This window comes from Myzus persicae, unplaced genomic scaffold (assembly GCF_001856785.1).
Source record: "Myzus persicae strain clone G006 unplaced genomic scaffold, MPER_G0061.0, whole genome shotgun sequence".
Taxonomy (NCBI): domain Eukaryota; kingdom Metazoa; phylum Arthropoda; class Insecta; order Hemiptera; family Aphididae; genus Myzus; species Myzus persicae.
The window spans coordinates 388,605-413,242 of NW_019100814.1; the positions used below are offsets into that span (position 1 = coordinate 388,605).

The 24,638-nt window shown below is 28.5% G+C and overlaps 1 protein-coding gene across 4 annotated transcripts; it reads left to right on the forward strand.

The window, feature by feature from the left end:
• The first annotated feature begins 17,166 nt into the window (after positions 1-17,166).
• LOC111026250 (trehalase-like) lies at positions 17,167-24,539 on the forward strand. Of its 4 annotated transcripts, none has more exons than XM_022304292.1 (10): positions 17,498-17,628; positions 21,292-21,946; positions 22,026-22,150; positions 22,209-22,345; positions 22,408-22,574; positions 22,664-22,865; positions 23,049-23,245; positions 23,335-23,467; positions 23,937-24,019; positions 24,317-24,539. In XM_022304292.1, exons 1-9 carry the CDS (start codon positions 17,498-17,500, stop codon positions 24,014-24,016), a joined length of 1,827 nt encoding a protein of 608 aa, XP_022159984.1. In that variant the 3' UTR covers positions 24,017-24,019; positions 24,317-24,539. The 4 variants fall into 4 exon arrangements, with proteins under 4 accessions (XP_022159985.1, XP_022159984.1, XP_022159986.1 ...); XM_022304294.1 differs by having other exon boundaries at positions 23,937-24,001; XM_022304293.1 differs by lacking the exon at positions 24,317-24,539 and having other exon boundaries at positions 17,167-17,628; positions 23,937-24,016.
• The last annotated feature ends 99 nt before the right edge of the window (positions 24,540-24,638 follow it).

Genomic DNA, 24,638 nt, shown 5'->3' on the forward strand with positions numbered 1-24,638 from the left:
TTAATAATAATATAGAAAAAGTATTCAATTATACCAGATGCTACTAAATCGTTATTAATTTATGCAATATTGTAAATGTTAATTTTTAAATTACTAATTTTCCGTAGAAATACAAACTATTGTTGATCACTTAATTTCAGTTACCTACTTAAAATTGCATTTACTCGTTACAGGTATTTCATAAATGCTATTTAAATAACACATAGGTAGGTACATACTAATTTTTTCACTCTACCTATAATAGTTATTAGTTATACTAACTTGTAAAATTGTAAGTCATTATGTACTATGATGCAATAAAATGGATATTATACTTTTATAGCAATTAGTATAATATTATTATTGAATGCGAACCGTGAAAAAAATGCACTCATTACAGCTATGCCCCTAAAAAGCCTATCCATAACGCCGCATGATCATAATATTATAACATTAACTAATTATAATTAATGATCTAAAATCAAACAACTTACTCATAATTCGTTGGTTAAAACAATGTCATGTACCAGACGTTTGAAAAATTTAACTAAGCATGTGCTGGTTGAATTTTATTATGTATATAATATTTAGAAGTGTAAACAGCCATCAGGAACAAACAGTACTTGTTTAGGCACACTGCGCTCTAGAGTATTTGCATATTTGTACATTTCAAATGTACCACATTTAATAATATCAAAATATAATCTTGAACATTACTTAAATAGACAACGGTATAAGCAGTCAATGGATGTAGTATAATTTGATCGCGTTAAGAACATAATGGTAACTCTAGAGAAAAAATCCAATTTATTATAATATTTATAGATATTGATTCTAGAAATATTATTAACAAGTTGATGTTATATAGGTAAACTTGATTTACAACGCAAAAAATTAAATATCTATATGACCAATTTTGAATTATTATTTTTAAACAATTATAATAAAGCACTTAAATTTAGAAATAAATGATTTTTATCGATATACAAGCATTCTATATCGCTATTATTATATTTTTAACTTCTATGTATAATATATTCATATAACTATATAAATTATTATTTAGTGGTGTACTACTGTACTGGTGTGTACATTTTTGATATTTTACTTTAATTTTGACTACAAATCATATTGACACGCAGTTTTAGGTTTTAGCTGGGTAGACGTAGAATTTAGGCATAACTGAAAATTATAATATTCACACAAATAAATTCATCATTTATAGGTAGATTTAAACTTTAATATTATATTGAAGGTTTGACAATGTTCCTTTGGGGTTTGGGCCTATTGGCTATCAATAATATTCGGAATAACATCAGCAGCTCTTATGTATAGCAGTAACTCGAGGAACACGGAAGTCTATCTCGGTTGCCACTGCTTCAATTATAACATCTTTTGTAAGATTGTTTTCATCCTCTTTTAAAGTCTTCTCTATGCGAATTTCTTTGTAGAAACTGCTCTCTTTAATAAATTAGTTAACATGCCGTTTATAGTACATATTGTTTGTTTCATCATTACAGGTATAAATTATTGAGTTCCCGACTAGTTCGTCTATTATACACGCCTTCTCGAAAATATGAGCATCGTCTTTAATATGTAATAATATCGGAACGAACAACTAACAGTTGTGAATTGCGACTAGTTTCTTTCAAAACCTAAAGCACTGTTCACTAAATCGCATCCCAATATATTTTGGTTTTCACATGTATTGAATTTAAATCACAAAATAATTCATATAGAATTTAACATAGCGTAGTAATATAAAATAAAATTAACAAAAACAAAAGTTATGAAATTAAATAATATTTTTGACTATTATTATTACTGATAGATTCACACATCTACATTAAGTTGGCGTCAAATCGTTGTACCAAAAATTGACAGTCATTTTAATTTTGTAAAATCTAATACCACCCCTCAGTATTTTAGTTATTGCATGAAATTATTGCACCTATTTATTATTTAATAATGTATTGTTTATTTCCACCATACAATGTTTATGGAATCGATAGCCAGAGGAACAAACATATACAAATGTCCAGCAGAATCAATATAGCCAGCAGAATTGGAACTGGTGATTTTCGGTCTTTGTCCAACACATTTGGAACATATAAATTAATACGTGTTTTAATTCCAACGTACCGATTGATCGAGCGATAAGAGTTCTAAAAATAGATTTGAATTTTCGTCAAATCAACTTCAGATTTACTTTCTCAGATTTTTGATTTTTTGTTTTAAGCTTCTCCAACAATTTAAGTATAACAATTTTTAACTACCTAATCCTTTTCTTAGGATTTAAGGAAATTAAATCAAAAACGTGGAAAAGTCAATCTCAGGTTGACTTGTCGAAAAATTCAAATCTGTTTTTAGAATTGTTATCGCTCCACTAGATCAATCGGTACGTTGGAATGAAACACATCTAAATTCCTATGTTCCTTGTGTGTTAGATAAGGACTGAAAATTACTGCCTCCAACTCCTTTAAAATAGTGAAATCGATAAAGCCACTGCAATAGTGCAGTGTGTGGGGACCTTAAGGTTAAATTTAATCTAAAAAAAAAAATTAATTTAAATTCAAACTTATCCTATATTTAAAACTAACCATTTATATATTAATTACATATAAATATTTTAACTAAAATTATTTACTGTCGTTATCGAAGACCACTAAAATAATTATTCATTTCCCTACAACAGACGTCAATTTATGCTAATTACTTAATTATGTGTTATTTTTAGAACTTCAGTTTTAGTGATAGCCAAAACAATACGATATACGTAAACGCGTACGTATGACAATTGTAAGCCTTCTGAAATTCGATAATATTCCAGTAAATGTATGATTAAGTAAGTTTTAAGAACAAGAATAGGTGCCGCCTTTATACGATAGTTCACACCTAGTAAAGATAAGAGTCGACAATTCGGTAGCATATGAGTTGCATTTGTAATATTAATGTAAGCTTTATTATTTTCTAGACATTTAATTCCATTGAATAAATTAGATAAAGTGTGTCAGTTATTAGCATAACACTAGTTTGCTCGATTATAATATAAATATTCCTTACAACTATATAATTACATTTATAACTGTAACAGAAAATTAAGGACAAAGTGCCCGAGTTAAATACCAGTTTATAGACAGTTATACTTAAATACAATTGTTTGAGGTATATTATGTAAATTTCAATGAGATTTCCACGTCCTATACCGATAAAGAATAAAATAAAATTACGTTTTATATTAACAAAAATAATAGAAATTCAACAGCCATACAAACGATTCATTACAAGACGGGATACTAAAAAAAAAACAATTTGGCAAAACGCCCACTTACACTTAATTTACGAAAACTGTCTAGCAACAAAATTAGAAAAACTATCTTATAGGATTGTTAAATTTTTACACACTGTAAAAATAAGTAAAGAACATAATCAAAGTATGAACTTCGTTTCATTTAATTTTAACATTAAATGTTTAAAGAATATAAAATTCAGATAAAAAATAAAAAAGTGGGAAAGCAATACAGTTTTGTTGTATAGTAGTTGTCAAGCGGGTCACTGTTATAGGATAGATGTGTGCTCAAATTGAATTGAATGACAAAATCGTTGAATACGAAAAACGATTCTGATCGAAGACGGTCTATCACTCTATCGCCTATGTTACTATTTTTATCTTATGATATAATTGCTATTAAAGTAATTTATTATACTATTAGTATACAGTAGGTTAAAATGTTGAATTAAGTTTTGCCGAAAACATTGCATTTGAAAATGTCATTGTGTGTACATAATTATATAAAATATAATAAATAATAATAAACTTGAAAAATTTCAAAATCTACGAATTTTAAATTACAACAAAATAACTGCTATTGTAAGAAATATGAGAAAACGCATCGTAGTTATTACATTTTCAATTTGTTTGGTCAGGCTACAAAGTATTTATCAACAATAACAAAAATTTTAAAAAAATTATGTTGTATGCATCTTTTGCTGTACTAATCCCACTATACTAATAATATATACATATTATCAACACATAAGTGCAAATAGACCGATTTATTTGGGAGGACCAAAGTCCTCTCTCTCCGAGCACGCCCTTGCCTAAACATCATATATTGTTATATTTTGAGTATTACCTATGGTTTTCATAATATATTTTAACTTGTATACATCGGCTGACCGAGTGTTTGTAAATTTAATGGCAGGCTAATAACTAAAAAGACCCAATAGAGGCATACAAAAAATTGGAGTGCCAAAATACACCCCTAAAGGCGCCTGGGGGATTTTAATAAGTTCAAATTTGAACAAAATTAAATATTTAAACAAATTATATTTATTTTATTAATTTTGTTGTAATTTAAAAATTCTATTCGTTGATACATAAAACTTTTAACCTAAGCGTATTTTATACATACAATGACATATTCAAATGTTTTCGGAAAAGCTTAATATTCAAATTACTGTATTAAACTGATAGTAAAACAAAATAATTATTATTTCAATAGCAATATAAAATATATTTAGTAATAGGTAGGTACTAGATACATGCTGACAGACTATCTTCGGTCTGGATCGTTTTTCGTACACCCAATGATTAATACAAATTTAATACACAAATTACTGTTACTTTTTCAATGATGAGGTACATAATTACACTCATCAACTACAGCTATATACAGCTGAAGCAGGTACATTTTACCTACATTCCCCCTTTTAAAATTGTATATAGGTACCTATAATATTCTTATAGTGATAATAATGTTTGTATTCATGAGTAAGAATGCTGAAAATTTAATATGAAGTCTATATAGATTATAGGTACCTATAATATAAGCATGCATTTACTATTTAGTTGTTTTTACAACAATCAATTCCTTTTGTAATGAAAAAATATAGAAAATACAGTGTTATTTGTGATTCAAAATAAGAAAAAATTGAAAATCGTTTGGAAAATGTTTACAATAATTATTAATTGTAGAATGTTGACCGAAAAAAAAAAGATAGAAGAGGCATTCGGAAACTTCCATTCGTAGTATGAGACGTACTCAAGCTTCCCAGCTAGGTAACACATACTCTAAGGGGTGACTCTCCTCATGCGTAGAACGACGTGTAAACGCCAGCCCGACAATACGGTGATGAACCGCAGAATGATTGTTCACTAGCCCTCTATGGTCGGAATAAATCAACTGGTTGCATATATATACAACACACTACTGGAACTGACACGTGGTAGAGCGGATGGCCGTTGATTCTATGTTTAATCTTTAACGATCACGCCATCACGGATGTGTGAACCAGACCGCTAGATGTCACTATATACATAATACAAATTATTTAATTTTATAATATGTTCCACATAAGTAGGTAATACAATTATCGGATAAAAATATGAAATAAAAGATATTACTAGATAAGCCAAAAGTAATTCATCAGTGTTAATTATTGACGTATTGACTCTTAAAAGTAAATGGTAACGCAAAAATCTAAGATTAAAAATACAAAACATGATTAAAATAATGGGCTTATATTATAGCACAAATTAAAAAATGTGGCCTGTAACTTAGTCTATTAAAATGTAGATATTAAAGGAAAAAAAAGTCTTACCTGCTTTGTAAAAGTGTAATTAGATGGGCGTTACCATTTTAATTTTAATGCAAAACTTTTTATACTGACAGCTGCGAGCATTCAAATTAAATACATCGATTGTTAATTTTGTGTGTAAACGTGTAGTAGGATTGTAGGTACCTAATCTTTACCATGTTTTGTTTCTAAAAATGTACCCTCCATTAATATGTACTTTAATACAGTGTTTGGGAGGAACGGATTCCTGGAACGAGTTTCTTTTTTAAGAAATGACACATTGAACGAAATTTTTTTTATAAAAAAAAGAACTAGAAGAGGAATGAGTTATTATTTTTTTTAGGGAAAAATAACGACATTTTTCGTTCCTTTCGAGTTCCAATTTACATTGATATATATGTAAATAATTTAAATTAAATTTTTTTCTTAGTGTGTATACTGTATTTTGCCAATAGTGATCATTATCGATTATCAAAGGAATTCGTATAATATAATATTAATCCATACTGCATGTTTAAAAAATAATAAATATAGACGAATAAAAGAAAAAAATATATTCAATATTATATTTTTAAATTAAATAGTAAATTATAAATGTACTTGTAGGTAGGTATAATTAAATAGTTAGGTACCCAAGTATAAATATGAAAAAAAAACATTGATGGTTAAATAAAAATGTATTTTATTTGAAACTGAAAAAGGAACTCGTTCATTTCCTAAAAGAACGGCAAAGGAAAGAATTTTTTTTTTATAAGGAACTTGCCAAACACTGCAGTTTAATGAATTATATTATTATATTTATTTACATCGATAACTATTAGACGTTCTTATCATTTCAAAACCTATTCACGAAAACAAAAAACCCACCTAGGTATACAATTATTTCTCATCAAAATATTCAAGGTTTAATCGTTTAATGTTAATACTTAAAATATTATATTGAGTATTGACGTACTAATTTTATCATTTAATGTTTTTGATAATAATTAATAATTATATTGTACCGAAGGCTTTGCTGTGTTAGGTGATACATTTATGAATGGTCTTCCGATGTCTATAAGTGCAATTTATGTTTTCAAGTATACAGTTACCTATAAGGAAGTTAATTTAAAATGTCAATTGGTGTTTAAATTAATGATTGCAATAAAGAGAGTTCAATAATTGATAATTTCAAGTGTCGAAAGTTGTAACTCAAATGCGTCTGATGTATTTATAGTATGATGTGTCATTTAAATTTCTTCGAATGCCATTTTATAATTAGGTATATAATAAATTATGAGAAGAATAAATCAACAATAATATTATGGATATAAACAGTACACATCACAAGTACACAGATAAAAAAAAATGTCACTGTTAAATATTAAATTATTAACGTATTTTCGTAATCATATAAATTTCTTCCAAATATTTAAGGAAATCCAATATTAAAATATTTAATTTCTTAATGATTTTAAAAAAACTAATAAATAGGCTTGTTGAATGTGCGTTAGGTTTTTTGATTGTACGTATTTGGGAATAAGTTAAATATTATGTTCCTACTAACAAAAAAACTTATTTTAAATTTTTACATTTCTATGTATAAATAATACGTTGGAAAATACACTGCTGGTACAAAATTATATAATTTGATACTAGACGAGGTGAGGTGAAGCTCGTACGTAATCGTTACGATTTGATAGATTTAGGTTATGGGTTACTTATATATGATATATACATATAAATATGTATTACGTATATAGGATGCGATTTTAGTGATCAATGTAAGCTAGTCCAGCTTACTAGACGTTTTATAAAGAATTATATTTTTTGTGAACTGGAACATGGAAGTTATTTTTAAATATTTTATTTTTTAATAAGTTATTAATGGTTAAAAACGAGAGAAATCGAGTTGAATAAGACACACTTGTTTTGTTTAAATATTAAAATATTGAAAATTATTTTGACTATGCATCCTTTTTTATAAGACTATTAATAGATCCTTTTTTCGAATTAATAAATACTAAATATTATTAATATCGATTTAACTAACAAAAATCTGTTTAAGTTAAAGACAAATCAATATATTAAGTATTAACCATAAAAATTAAAAACTTCATTTTTTTTTGTTAACACGTACATACCTATGCAAGTGTTATAATTGTATAATAATTACTTAAATCATTCATTTAATAAAACAGTTGGGCTCGTGGAAGTAGTTAAAACTGAATAGCACGAAGAAGATCATTGTCAAAAGATACACATAAATTTGGAAATGAGGAAGCTCGTAATAGTATAATAACAATTATGGTTGCCAGAGGGGCACTCAAATATAAAACACGATTAATATCACCAACCGCTATAGAAGTGTATTACTTAATCCAGTATACATTATATTTTTTAATATCATACCCGTGCGTAGGTCGTCACGAATTCATGCGATTCGATTCCGCCGTACTGAAATAATAAAAAATATATACCTACTCTAAAGCACAAATAATAATATCTGCGACTATCCACGACAAACCGTGGCAATAAACATGAAGAAAAATTTTAAAAATGCCTGTTTATTGCGTATTAACTATAATAATACCCACCAAAACAGCCATAACAATAATATTGTTATAACGTTGTTGCCATGCGAGCAATTTCAAAAGCAACTATTGTTGAATAACGACGACTGTAACGAGCCCCCCATAAAATTTATCGATGTTATACCGACACCACCGGGTCGTAATAATACGATGTTTAATGCGCAGTGTAGATTATGGTATAGAATTATTATTTTTTTAATATAATATGTTGTGAATAATAAATACACTTATAAGCCGGCGCTCGGTATTATATGTACATGATGTCATGTGGAATAATACTAATACATAACCACTAAATTGATGGGTACCTGTAATGCCAATACGAGAGTAGTATGATTACCTATTTCGGTATATTCGGGACACGTTACTGTTAACACTCCGTCGTGTGTTTAATATTTTAAAAATTTTGCAAAATATTATGTGATTTCAATAAGTGTATCGACGGGACAATATAATATAATAATAATAATGTTTTAACAAACCCAAATGCCAAATGATTTCACCTGAATTACCGCTTATAACGATCCAAAGAGATACAGATATCGAAGAACGACTGTCACTGTGAGTTGAAAACACTTTAGAACTTGCAAATATATGTACATAGGTACCTACTACCTATAAGAAATATTCGCTTCTTACTGTTATCTCATATCAGTACATAAGAACACATATACTATTATTATTAACACCTTTATTATAGACACCACTTAAAGTTAAAATCAATACTTAATACAATAGACTTAATATTAAATAGGTCAGTGGTGGATTTCTAGAGTGGAGGAGCAAAGACACGCATTGCTCTGTGTACCCGACCGTAACCGCGCCAAATACCCAAACATCATTGCCCTTCACTTAAACGTCTTTTGTCATAAGTATTGATTTAATAATAATTAATAAGTTAAGTTTGGTATCCTGTATCGGCACTTATTTAGCATCTACAAAGTTAAACGTAATTTTAATATTTCTATCTATAGGAATAATTCCATGTTATAAGGAGAATATATAAGTCATTTTCAACTTGCCTTATTTAAAGTTTAAACACAATAATTCATAAAAAAAACACCAGTAATACATTTTTTTAAATTAAACCAATATTTAAAAATAATTTTTTTAATAAATAAAGACATTTTAACGAAATATTTTATATCCTTCAATTAAAATTGGGGAACTCGCTATGTGGCATTGTAGGTGTCGAGTGTACCCCATCATTGAAATGGACGTGTTCAGTTTTAATTCAATTAGAAATCGTTTTATACGAAAAACGCTTTTGCGTAGAGACGGTCAGTGTCAGACTAAATATCTAAGAATATTTGATTAAATATTGATATTAATAATTTATTTTTCTATTAGTGGTACGAGAGATTGAATTTATTATTTTATTTAATTAATTAATAATATTTAACACGCCCAAGAGTTAAACGTACAGTGAGTTCCTTAACACTTTTTTTCGTGGAATTCGTATCTTAATTCTTAATACATAAATATACATTTCGACGAAACAAGTATGATTAATTGTATTAATACAGTTTAAATTTGGTAATTGAATCAAAATTAATAACCTCGTTATATGACTAGCAATCGACATAACGAACTTTATTTACGTAACTCCTAGAACTAAAGAGAACATGAAAGCTAGATTTATTCCTGGAATCAAACGCAGGGAAGACTCTCTAAAACCAATTTGGATAGTAATTCGGGGAAATTCTATTATACCGTTTAATAACTTCTACACAAATACATCAAATGGGGCTAGTTGGAATTCTAAAATTAGGGATTGTCGGCTTACATATATTTTACAATTATATGTTTCGTTTTTCAACTTCGGTATCTTTTCCGGTGAGAAAGTGAATCTATTTGGCACATTTGGGAGGTCAAAATTGAAAATTACTAAAGGAAAAAACGTAGGATATACGTTATTAATCGGATTTATATATGAAACACAACGCGAAGGCCGAAGCCACAAAATATGTATTATATAGTACCAATAGTTTTATGTTTTTTGACCACCAAATTTTAAAATTTCAAATGTAATTTGTTAATTTTGGGGACAGGGTTTGAACCCAGGTTACGGTCTTGTGTACAGCTTAAATAAATATTAACTGAATGTTGGCATAATTGTTGTGTAAAAGTTAAAAGATTCAAAGTTCCAAAATCATTCTTCAAGTTTAATACGAATATTATAAACAATATTATTAAATATCATAAACATATTTTTTAAATTTAATAATTATTCAGCCTCAGTGAAATAATAATAACAATAATAATTATTATTATTATATGGGACATATTACCTATTTAACGAGTTCTAAAAACATATCTTAAATAATATATTAATTTTTTTAGGGGGAAAATTGGAGTATAACCTTTGGAGGAAAACGGAAACCACCATTGTATGTGTTGGTGACCTTAAATAATCAGCTGGCGACCCTCGTGTTTAGAAACGCTGTTTGAGCTAGTATCTTATACATTATACATTGATTTAAATTCATCTGTTAGTAAGACAAGGAATTGCCTCTTATTTTTTTTTTACAAATAATATCTGTATTATGCATATAGGTACTGCAGTATTGAAATAAAATGAATTATGATCGTATACTTTTTAAATGTGAAAGACAGCGAATAATAATTAATAATTTTTTTTTTTTTTTTTTATTTGTAAACTAGAAAATTATACAATCTATACAAATAAGTACAATAGGCATAATGTATGGTTTCTTATAAATTAAGTGTGATGGCTTGATGTCTTGGGAGAAGAAACCATCCAGTGAAGGATAAATTTAATATCGTACAACACTTAAACATAATATTATAGCAACATTATATAACATAATATATCCCTAATGTTCCTATATGATATGACAAGGTTGATAAAAAAATTGGTACAGAGAAGTACCTGCAAAACACTATAAATTGTACAGAAATTAAAGGGATTCGATTTAAGGTTAGATCTATGTTCTGTCTATGTCGAACACATGCACGACTGCGATTTTAGACTTGTTCTTTGCAAAATTGACCGATGTACCTATATAGTGAAGCGATAAACATTCTGAAAACAGATTTAAATTTGCCTTCGAGTCTAATTGAGATCAACTTCCCCAGATTTTTGATTTTTAATTTTAACTTCTCCAAAAATTTAAATATGACAATTTTTCAATTACTCTTTTTTAGTAAACGTTTTTAGGAATTTGGGGGACAGTATCGAAAATTTGTCAAAGTCGATCTCGAGGAATTTTGATGACAAATTCAAATATGTTTATAGAATTGTTGTCGCTTCATTCAATCAATTGGTACGTTTGCAAAAAACCTGTTTAAAATCCTATGTGGCCCATGTGTTAGACAAAAACAGAAAATCACAGTATCAAATGGAAAATAATTATTGCAAAGCGTTCAGACGTAAGTACAAAGTTTCATACTAAGTATTCAAATTAGAATACGAATTTTTTATACACCAAACATATTATAATTAATTACAATAAATTATCTTTATAGGGTTTCTATTTTTTTAAGTCTAATATCTCTATGGTAGTTATATGATATTTTGGAAACCAATGCTTATAGGATATACCCAACGTATAGGTATTTTTCGAGTCCTCCATTCAGAATATATATTAAAAATAGTACGAGTGTTTTATACCTCAAGTTCTTAACAAATATTGAAATATATCAAGTGATTTTGATATAAGCCATCATACGTGTGCCCACATAAATCATAGAATCTAAATGTTTAACATATAGGTTTTATTATTAATTAAGTCTTAAAGCTTATACACTTGCATTAATTATTAGAATATATATATATATATATATTACCTAATTATATATTATATTAAAACACATACAACAAATTTGTTTTGTACAGACCGATTTACCTCCCTAATCCACAAATCCACTGGTTAAGCCTAGCCGTTTTAAATGCGTTTAAGAGGACGGCATACCCACATGTGTTGTTTCCGTCTTAGTATTAAGTTAGTCTTAAGTTCAGAATAATCCATATATCAATAAAGTGAATCTATTATGAAATGTATAGGTAAAAGCTTGTTAGGGCGTACTTTGGGCAACACGAAGGTATTTCATGTATATTTTAATTTAGCATTTTTAAATTGTAAATTTTGTTTAAACATTAAAATGCTTATAACTTGCTTCTATTAAAATATCAGAAAAACCTACATGTGGCAGGTATAGCAGGGTAATAACGTAACATTCAATTTTGTAATATGTCTGACAGCTGTGATATTAAAAATAATTGAGTTTAATAGATTATTCTGAACTTAAGATTTACTTTGATGTGCGTTTGCTAGACATAGACAACAGTGACAACACAATATGTGGGTATGACGTCCTCTTAAGTATGTTTGTTCAACTAACATAATGTTGTATATTTTGTAGAGGATATTTAACAAATCATAAAATGACAGTAATTATAATTCAACTTTATAATAACATTGCAAATACAATAATTGTAACTGTTTATTACGCATGTGTATGACGTGTGTTTGTTGCATATTAAGTCTTAATTATAATATTATAATGATTCATGCAAATAGTTTGATGGGCAATGTAATTTGAATTTCTAAACATCACTAAACGCCTACATAATAGAACTTCCTCCTTTCGTATTAGGTGAATATTTCACTTAATGTTCAATTTAAAAATTAAATATAATACTCCGTAAGCTTAATCTGTTTATTGTGCATAAATTAGACATAAATCTTGAAAATCTGGCAGTGGTATAGATTGTTTGCGAATTTTCGATTGTCCTTGTTGTATTATCGTTTTGATGTTTGCAAATAAAAATACACTTAACCAGCAGTATGCAAATATATCAGTGCCAATTTAGATAACCTACATAGACTAATTAACCTTAGATTAATTGAAGCATGAATTCTTTTGTTTAATTGTTTTCCGGCGATTCTTTTTTAAGAATAATAAACATTTTTCATAAGAAATCATTCGAATCGTACGTTATTACAGATAGGCACAAGCCGTATAAACGAATTAAAAAAATATTAATGTGTGTAAATAGTTATATGCGGCAGGTAAAGGAACGCATGTTATTGTCATGATAAGTAGGCAAAGAAACAGTGTAAATGCAAAATACTACCTGCTATTAATTATTATTACACAAGAGTATAATTTACATATTATAGTACTATGTTGGCCGGAGCGTTAAAAATCCACGCAATAGTGGTTTAATATTTTAAGATATCGTTTTTTTTCTACTGCACCCTCCAAAATATTATAGATTGTATCAGCTGAACGGTTTTTACTTAATGTACCTAATATGAATATGAATTTATACACACTGCACAATAATTGCAATTGAAGATACCTGTCCTGTTTAAACTTCACAAATTCTTCCCAGTTATTTATAATAAAATAGTTTTACTTGCGTGATTATATATTTGAATAAAACCAACTACCAACTGCATACATTAATTAAACAGGAACCTCACAAATTAATGTATTTAGAGAATCGTTTTCATGTGCTACATATTTACAAGAATATCACATTACATATTCATATTATATAAATAGTATACCATTTCTTTTAAATTTCAAACTGTTCTGAAAAGTACTGGATAGAAGATATTGTTCCAAAAGTTTCCTTGAAAATGTAATTAGTTCATGTACACTCGATCAATGCTTAAAAAACTTAAATCGTCAAGTTCGTATTTGGTTTATGAAAGAACAAATTTGAATTTAAAAATTATACATACCTTAGGTATGGAATCGGGGGTATTAGGCCTTAGGTATTGGAGTTTACTAGAAAAACCAAATTTCAAAAACAACCTAGCAAAATCTAGCAATTTTCCGATACTGCTTGCCAACCGATCGGGCAATGTGCCGGTGCTGTGTCAAGTTGGCACCGACATATTTGTATTTTGACATACACTTAAATGAGATACTAGCAAATTCTGAAAATTACCTATCAAAATCTACCTAACCCCTAGCAATTTTTTGATATTAGAATTCTAGTCCTCGCATTTTGTGCCGGTGCCAATCTGGTGGACTTGTACCTAAGCCTTAAAAATGCATAAGATAAATACCAAATAAGTAGCTATTAATTATAATTTATGAGTATTATCTTACTTTAATTAATTGAGTATATTATCACACAGTAAATGCAGATGAGTAGCTATATATAGGTACCTGTCATTTTTTACTTATTTTTACAAAATAGTTATTATAGTCCTTATTAATTATTTCGTAATATTTCATCCACATTCAACTGTCCATACAATGTATATTTAAAAATCTTAAATCTGCTTTTTTCTAAAATAATATGAATTTTTCGTTATTACTCCATGTGTATGCAGTTTTGATACAATAACAAGATAAATACTAAAATGTATTTTTTTTTTTTTTTATTTAATTGCATTTCATCTGTTTTCAATATAAAAATAATAAGTAATAAGAGATAAATGAATCTACAAAAACATGAAACACACGAAGAGGAGACCATTCAAACAGAACCTCAGAAAACTTATTTTTATTTTTTCTATTTTAGGAAGTCTCTTGACCAGTTTCTTTTTAGTCGATGGAGGATTTGTAGTAATATAAGAGAGGACATGTTTTTAATAAAGGGGTTTATATGGTCGGTTAATTTTTAGTTATTTTATTTTTGTATAATAGCTTTCAGAAAGCTCGTTTACGGTTTGTATTTTTAAGTCGTTATGGAGGTCAGAATTCGTTATGTTCCATGGAGAACCGGAGATACGTCTTAGGATAAACATATAATTGTCTGAAAGGCTTAAATAGGGCAAATTTTCGAGAGATTAGCTGGGCCTTTAATTGAAGCGACCAAATAAAATTTGTCAAAATTTCTTAAAATTATGAATATTGTTCACGTTTTATTTGTTATAATTTATCAGTGGGTGTCGTTTGCAAACTATGAACATAAACATAATGGTGATGAGGTCAAGAATACGTTTTTACTTTTTACCGTACATTAATAGTAGAAATTATTATATTGAAAAGTGTATTCTTAGGGATAAAAGTGGCTTACGACGGCTCAACATCTTGGTACCAATAGTAGCATAATGAGTTATAAGTCATAACTTGGACTATACTAAGATAGGTTAAACACTGTATTTTACCAAGGCACCTTAATTGAGATATGTCATCGTTAATGAGTAATGACTATAATTGTTTGCTTGAAAATAACATTTTTGAAAATGAGGTATCTTAGTATTTATTTATTTGAGCAGAGTCGTGACTATTATATTTTCAAGTATATTTTGGTTGATTTAAGTTTTAAAATAAGTTTGTTCTTGTGTTAAGTTCAAAAATAGTTTACGGATGGGGCTAAAGTATATGCAAATATTTATAAAGTTAAATTATTAATTTATATTTAACTACTTATGTATTCATATTTTATTCAGTTAGTCACACTATGAGTGAACATTTGAGAGATTACACGCCTATATTATACTTACATAATATAAGAGGATAACTGGATAATCTGAGTCATGACGGGTAATGATAACATTTTTTTTAAATGATTATCTTAAAATTTTCAAATCAGTCTATAGTTCGAATATAATACTTCGGAGTTCTTAACTCAATATTATTATAGAATGTCGACATAGACAAGATATTGTCCAAAAAATAAAACCCATGAAAAGTAAACCGGAGACTAAACATAACTTAAGTAAATCGAGATCGACTTAAAAGTGTTTTTCAAATGTGAACATCTGTCTTTCAAAATTCAAATATCTAATTGTAATAAAGTCAATTTACTATACGTACATACTCGAATTGATATTACTCACGTTGTTTAATAAATGATCGAAGTAAATAAAATGTTTCTTTCATCCTGCAGTACTCAATAAAAAATGTAGTTATACTTACAAACAATAAATAGCTAGGCACTTAATAATTTAATATCTTACGTAAGCATGTAAGACATGACGTATTATTTTATTGAACAAATATAAATTCAATGTTAAGTACTGATATGATGATCTTTTTAATATACTCAAGTCACGTGGTTTTTTTTATCTTAAATAAATAGCTAATGTATAATATAGATGTATTTTTGTTAGCAATAATTGTAATAATATACATTTTGAGACGGACCATATTTTTGTTTTTTCATTTAAAATAAATACAAAAAATGAGCTTAATAAGTTCCAAATTGTTTGAAGTCATATATTGTCAACAAAATTAAATTGAGAAATGTTGTTAAAAATTATTCTCGTTTATATTCTATAAATATAATTTTATTCTTATGCATATAAAAATAAGGTGTTGATATAAATCAAACACGTGAATATTATTTTCTAAAATATAACATATTTGTCTCATTGTGTGGTGAGTATTGGTACATTTTAAAAATGAAAATAATATGCAAATATTGAATTGAAATTGTATTATTTGTTGAATCCATATTCTGCAACTATGGCATATAGAACATCGCGTATATTATGATGATGAATAAAAAATATAACACAAATAAACAGCTCGAGTTGTAAAATTTGTTTCATCAATTTTTGTGCACAAATGTGAAATAAATAATTTCATTTGTCGTTATACAAATACCAATCGACGTAGATTCATATGAAATGAATAAATATTGGACGCATTTTTTACTTACAAAAATACCAGTAGTCTACAGTGACAACTGTGCATACAACGGTTAGCCACCACATTTAAAAACTGAAACCGAAAACAAGTGCATGATAATAACTTATACCTAAATAGAATTTGCCAGTTACACCAAATATAAATTCGTTTAAACACAATAATGGAACGGTTGAACATGGCCATGAAAATTGGGCAAGGAAATGCGAAAAAAAATCTACTTGAATAGAGCTAATTTGTCCACACATAGCTGCGTATACCTACCTACTTCATTCTAAGTAATATGTTTGTTGTAAAACCAGTAAAAGGATAAAGGGGGAAAATAGATTACAATACGAAGACGTGTCAACAATTTCTTTTTACAATTTGTGCGTATACCGTACCGCGTGTATTTTATCTGCTCGTATTTGCACAAATTATCACACATGAGGGGTTACCGTACACTATCTGTCTAATGAATTATTAGGCAACATTAGCATTGGGTCTTGTGTTCCGATAAAGGCACAATGTACGCTGGTCATTAGTGCAGTCGATTCGTGCAAGGCCTGTGGGAAACCTGTGAAGAAGGCTCAGGGTCCAACTTAAAAATCTCACGGTTTTTTTTTTGTCTTTTAATATTAAACTGTTAATTGAAAAAACAATAATTATTTTATTTTAACACAAATTATTGTAACAAAAAGATTATGCTAGTTTATTGGAAGAAATAAAACAAAAATATTATTTTTCTCTCTGTGCTTTCATCATCCTCGTTTTATTGTAATTCGTTTAATATTTTTGAAACTATGCGATTCCACTTACTGGTCGTGTGTTTGGCACATTTTGTGTATTATACACATGCAGATAACCAGGAATTTGTTCATTTGGCAAGAGGATTTTATCACGCATCCAATGGACTTCAGCCATCGTGTCAAAGGTATAAAAAAATATTGATTTTACTTATATTGTGTTGAACTGGTTCATTAATTAATTCCTTGTATTTGATATTTAATTGAATCATAAAAAATCTTGAGGTTACCTGTATTAAAAGTTTCTTACGAATTATAACGATGAAAATGTCGGGTAAAAATAATTGCACTTTAAACTTTTAGGCAAAGTTTATATTTTAAAAATAATTTAAGTTGAGTAGTTATATTTTTCTAAAGTAACATTATTAAAATTTTGTAAATCATAATATTTAATAAATTGAAATGCAACTAATAATATTATTTATATGGCAACATATTAGTGACTGGTGTATAGTACGTACAAATAATGTAATGGATAAATTCTAAATATGTAGGTAAGCAACTAAATATAAAATATAATATACCTATTAGTTGAAGGTTTAAACTAATGAAATTCAGTCATATAGAGGTTATCAGAAAATGTTCACCACTTTGTTAATTTTTAATGATCATAAAATGTCTAGAACTAGTAAACTATTTTATTAGAACTTTTAATTCAATATTCCAAAATATTAGCTTAAAATTTTGGTCCTAAATATAAAATAAACATTGGCAGTCGTAAATAAAAATTTTACATTTATTTGACATTATAATATTGGGCTATTGAGAGTAAACAATATGATAATAAAATAATTTATACCTAAATCGTCGTAAGTAGTAAATAGTTATGTATATATGGTAATCGGTTTGTACTTTAAAAAGTTTTTAAGGATTATTCCTTAATAAGCATCGCTTTTCAATTTTGTACTGAAATCTACTCCAAAAACAATGAGAATATTTTGATACTAATAACTTGCCCAAAATATGTGTGAATATACCTATAATGTGTGATTACAAGATAAAAAAACATAAGTCTACAAAATAATATGTTACGTTATGATGAACTAACTAAAACGATTTAAAAATTACAACTTAAAAGTATACCAAATAAATTACTTTGCCAAAGCTCTACATAATATTGACAATGTTTTATCATTAGAATAATTACCAAGTATTGTCTTGCAGTCTTAGAAGAAGCACATAACAGATGTTAACGAGATAACAAATAAACACACAACAACATTATAAACATATTTTTAACACAAATGTGCGGAGAAAAAAAATGAATTGACCACAAGGAAAACATGCAATTGTTGAAAGAATATTATGGACACTGTATTAACTCGTTATTGTATATGCACACAAATAACTATACTAAAAAAACTATTCTGTGCAAATTGCTGTTCAAATTTTAAAACAAAATATGGTTGAGCTCTTTATAAAAAAGTGATTACCTACATAAATTATTTTTTATTAAGCAATTTTCATTTTTCCGTACCTACATCACCTCTCAAAAACGCACCTAGTGAAGAAATGGAAATCTAAGAAACTAAAATAATTAATATTTAGTCCTACTGTTCATAATTAATAGAAAATAGGTACATAATTATAGTAATTATACAAATATTAACGATTTAAAATAATATAGACATGTTGCTTAGAAACTTAATTCTAATCTACCTAAGTATAAGATGGGTTAATTTTTTATTATACTACATTGCTGCTTACGTATTTCACAATACTGGTGGGTACCTATTTACTCATGTGTTTTTAAATATTTATGGCTTAAATTAATTTATAACTTATTCAAAATAATAACGAATAATAATGAGTTTATGGCATTGACAACTTGCTATGCGTTAACAAGTTTAAATGTAGTTCTTCGTCACATTTTTTAGCGATTAATAAGTAGTTATCGATTAATATAGTATGTATTACGACAAAAACCACAAAATTATGAATACAATAACATATGTAACCCGATTTCATTAAAACTTGAGATTAATTATTTTATAGTAGGTCCTCCTATTCGACTACATGAGTCTTAACTAATTTACACACTTATTATTATAATTTTTGAATGATTCAGATTAAGTTTCAAATTCCAATTTTATAATAGGTACGATGTTAGGTAGGTATTTATGATATATTATATGAAATACTCATAGTTATATGGTCATATGGAATGTTAATATAACAAAATTGTCGATAGGGTGTACTATCCGTATCTAGATAACGATTTTACTTTTTAAGTGGGTACACACTACACATAATATATGGAATTAATAAAAAATATGTTCAACACTTCACACGTAATACGTCATAATGAAAATATGACTTTAATTAGAGAAAACATGTTTAGCTATATATTACAAAGAACTAATAGTGAATAAAGTAATTAAGTTGGTTTATCGTTACAGGATTAAAGTCCGTGAAACTGATACCAGTAGAATTAGCATTCTCGATTGACTAAAAGTATTGATAATGATTAAGGTTTTGATATGAGTTTATTCGTGCAACAGCAAATGCAAATAAGATAATGTAAAAAACCATATTTTATTAACATTTGCATTTGACCAATTTTAAATTAAAAAAACTACTATAATAATATATTTTACTATTTACGAAAATATGGTGTGAACTACAAATAGGCAACAGCGTAAAATTAATCTAAATATTTTGAAAATGTCATTAAATGTATATAAAAATATATTTTTATATTTTCGTTTTTTTTTCATTTAATTCATACAATCTATAAAATTTTAGTATGGTAAGCATAAGTGATCATACACATTAAGATTTACAAAGCAAGAGAACTTGGGTGGAGAAGCCACCCAATGGCAACACTCCTACGATTGAGTTGTGTTAAGAGGTTACTTAAGAAGCAGGTCGTGACACCATTTCCCTTGACTCTTTTAATATTATTGAGAGGATTTCCGGGCATTGGGCTTGAAAGATATTGCAATAGTAAGTTTGGATAATCGGGAAGTGAGTTGTGGTAACTTTTGTAGAATTTAGAGGCAGTTTCAAGAACTGATCGTAGTTTTAGACCAGTGTGCAGTGTTCGGTTCGAAACGTAAAAGAGCGTTTGTTATTAGGTGTAAAGTTTTGTTTTGGAATATTTGATTTTTTTGCTGACCCCCAGATCTGGACACTGTACGTCCAAATAGGTTTTAGGAGACATTTGTATAAAGTTAAAGTTTGGTGATGATTGTGAGTTTTGATTTTGAGTTTAAAAAGTAGTTACGGCTACGAATACGAGAGTTCATTTGAGCTTGAAGTGTATGTGGTGGCCTAAAAGTTAGTTTTTTTTTTTTATCAAAGTGAACTCCAAGGTGATTAACTCCTAGTGGTTAGTGAGGTAGGAATTTCGATGTCATTGAAAGTGACTCGAGTGAAAGTGATGTGGGAGGATTTAGATTAATTTATTTTAACTTTCCAGTTTTTACACCAGGTCTCAATATGACTATATAAGTGAGGTGGGATTGAAGCCTGTTTGAAGCAATGATTGGATTTTCACGAGTTGAAATGATCGCTTTGTCGTCGGCATATTCTGTGACAAAGGTGTTAGTAGAAGTAGATATTGGTCCGCTGTAAATATGTTGAAGAGAATATAGGAGCTATGATTGCGTCTTGCCGCCTTGGGGGAATAAAATAATTAAAATTATTATTCTTATCGTTTAAATATCACTCTGCTCAGAATTACAAGTGTACAATTATAATTTGTAATATTCAAAATTAAAAATAGTAAATTTCCCGTAATATTAGAAATAAAATAATAACAACTTAACTGACATTAATGTTGTTTTTAGCAAAGTGTACTGTGAAAGTGATCTGTTGCACGACGTACAACTAGCTGCACTTTATCCAGATTCGAAAACTTTCGTAGATAAGAAACTAAAGTACACAGAATCTGAGATTTTATACAACTACAAAGTACTGAGAGACGAGTACAAAGGTGAAGTGCCTAAAGAAGCGTTAATACAATTTGTTGACAAGCACTTAGAAGATGGTGATGAGTTGGAGGAGTGGACCCCACCCGATTTTGTTGATTCTCCTTCCATCGCCGACCGGGTTAAAGACAAGAATTACAAACAGTGGGCATTGGGACTAAACCAAGTATGGAAAACATTAGCGAGGAAAGTTAAAGACGACGTGAGAGTACATCCTGACAGATACTCGCTGATATGGGTTCCAAATGGATTTGCTATACCCGGAGGCCGATTTAAAGAACTTTACTATTGGGACACGTATTGGATTGTTAACGGAATGTTATTATGTGACATGACGAAAACAGCTAGAGGTGTTATTGACAATATAGCATCGTTAGTGGAGAAGTTTGGTTTCATGGCAAATGGTGGACGAGTGTACTACCTAAATAGATCACAGCCACCAATTCTAACGTTGATGGTAGATAGCTACCATAAAAAAACCAACGACTTTGAATATGTAAAAAAAATCATCCCTGTAAGTTTGAACTAATTATTGCATAAATAATAATTACGAAATTAAATTGTAATCACAGGACGATCAATTACTGTTTTAGGTCTTGGATAGTGAATACGAGTTTTGGTTGGAAAACCGAATGACGACTTTCGAGAAAAACGGCAAATCGCACAAAATGGCAAGATACTATGCACCATCGAGGGGTCCAAGACCTGAGTCTTATAGGTTCGTGTACTTTGGTAGCCTTATGATTGCACCGTCTAAAGTATTTGTGTTAATGTAGAGAGGACTTCGAATCGGCGGAATTTTTTAAAGATGAATATGAAAAACAAGAATTTTACACCCAACTGAAGTCTGCAGCAGAGACTGGATGGGACTTTTCAAGTAGATGGTTTATAACTAAAAATGGCTCAGATCGTGGTAAGTATTTTCATTATTCCAATTAGAAACACAGCATAATACGGTATATTCGACGTTTCTAGGGGTATTGACTGATATAAAAACGACGCATATAATACCAGTCGATTTAAACTCCCTACTACAAAAGAATGCACTGTTGTTGAGTTCATGGTATAGCAAGTTGGGAGATACAGCTAAAGCCGAGAAATATCGTGTGATCGCCGAGAATCTTCTTTACAGTATACAAGAAGTATATTAGATTATATTTTATTTTAATAAGTGTATTAAATTATTAATTATTGAAAAAAAAACATAACATATAATATATTAATACTATAGGTTATGTGGAGACCAGACCTAGGGGCATGGTTTGACTGGGATACGATGAATAATAAAAGTCGAGAATATTTTTTCGTTTCCAATATTGTACCTCTGTGGACGGAAAGCTACAATATGCCGAAAAAGGCGGTAGCTAGTTCAGTGTTGGGATATCTAAGAGATAATCATATTATTGAAGCCGATTATACTGTGAATTTCAACGGTACGATTAAATAATAGTTTTCATAAAGCAACTTTTTAAGAATTCATAAGATTTTCAAATTCAATTTGTTTATGAATAAAATACCTGACAATACGCAATTTATTATAATAGTATATTATAATGAATGCAATACTGATACTCAATAAGTACATTATGAAAAACAATGTTATTGTTTCTATATAGGAACACCTTCGTCTTTGTACAATTCATCACAACAGTGGGACTTCCCAAATGCATGGCCTCCTCTGCAAGCTTTCATCATCCAAGGTCTAGACAAGACAAACCAGAAACTTGCACAACAGGTGGCATTTAGATTGGCTGAAGTTTGGTTACGCTCAAATTATAAGTCATTCTCAGAGAAATCAATGATGTTCGAAAAAGTAATTAACGGATACAACATTATATTATACCATCTAAACCATAGGTATCTACTCTTAAATGTCATTCTAATTTGAAAATTGTTTTGTAGTATGACGTTCTAGCTTCAGGAGAAACTGGTGGCGGTGGAGAATATACTCCGCAGACAGGTTTTGGTTGGACAAATGGACTGGTGTTTGAGTTATTACATCGATGGGGTGATACAGTAACGAACGGGACAAACGGTAAGATGACATTTTGAAATTATTAAATGTCTTAAATGAAAAACTTTTACCCTCATTGGAAAAAATTTTTTAAAAATCTTAAATGAATTCTGTACCTAATTGGTGCATAAAAGTCTATATTATAAAATGTACTATACGGAATAGCTGACACCAAAAACCTGCGAGTTTGTAGTTTGTGGTTTGTTTCAAAATTGCCAAGGAAAAATGTTTGTAAAACTTTTGAGAAGAAAAAGAGATAAACAAAATTTTAAAAGGATTTTTATTTATTGTGTAAATATGTTGATACGAATTAAGATTAGTTTTTATTGATTCGATTGTACAAAAAACAGCATAGTATTTAAGGTATCCTCAAGGAGAACATATTTTGCCATTAACTTGTACCAAATGTTCTTGATCTGTGCGAAATATTGATGGAATAATGGAATAAACGTAAATCCGGTTTTGAAAAATTATGATTTTGTGTTTTTAGGATGTACTTCTGGTTATAGATACTTGTGTGATTTCAATAGGATCAGACAACAGTTAATGTTTTGGGTAAATAAAAAATGATGGGTATGAAAGAAAAATGGGAATATTTTTGCCCGTTACAATTCACCTATATAAGGCACTTGTTAAAAATAATTGTATTTTATAATTTGCAAATTCTATTTCAGTGACACAGTACTTTAGCACTATAGCACACAACAACAATGTTATCTCTCACTTAAGCTTTTTTCAGTTTAAAATGACACCAGTTATAACTTATATTATGATATTATGTTTGACTTCAAAAAAATCACATAAATACAGAACACTCACAAACAATGTTGTAATGAAATCAAATATTAACGATTTTATTTTTATTTTCAGTCTTGAGGAGACGCGGATAATCTTCCTATTCGCCTATGCACCGGAAACTGATTATACTTAGGTACCTAATTAAATTGACCATGCTTCGAACGGCTGCAACGCTGATAAATTCAATGAAGAAACTCAGTATTAACTAATTATTACATAATAATTTTTATCATCTAAAAAAATATATATTATTTTTAGATAATTTTTATTAAATAAAAGACAACACGAATCTAGAGTTATTAATTTTTTATACACACAAATATAACGCAATGCGAAATAACATAATATGTCTATTGATAAATAATTTGTTAAAATATTGTTTCATTTATATACA

What these genes read in the sequence shown, in the direction of transcription:
- LOC111026250 (XM_022304293.1), top strand. Translation starts at nt 17,498, where the DNA reads ATGCGATTCCACTTACTGGTCGTGTGTTTGGCACATTTTGTGTATTAT. An exon ending in CCAAGACCTGAGTCTTATAG is followed by an intron (nt 22,151 to 22,208) that starts GTTCGTGTACTT and finishes GTGTTAATGTAG; the next exon opens with AGAGGACTTCGAATCGGCGG. An exon ending in TTCTTTACAGTATACAAGAA is followed by an intron (nt 22,575 to 22,663) that starts GTATATTAGATT and finishes TTAATACTATAG; the next exon opens with GTTATGTGGAGACCAGACCT.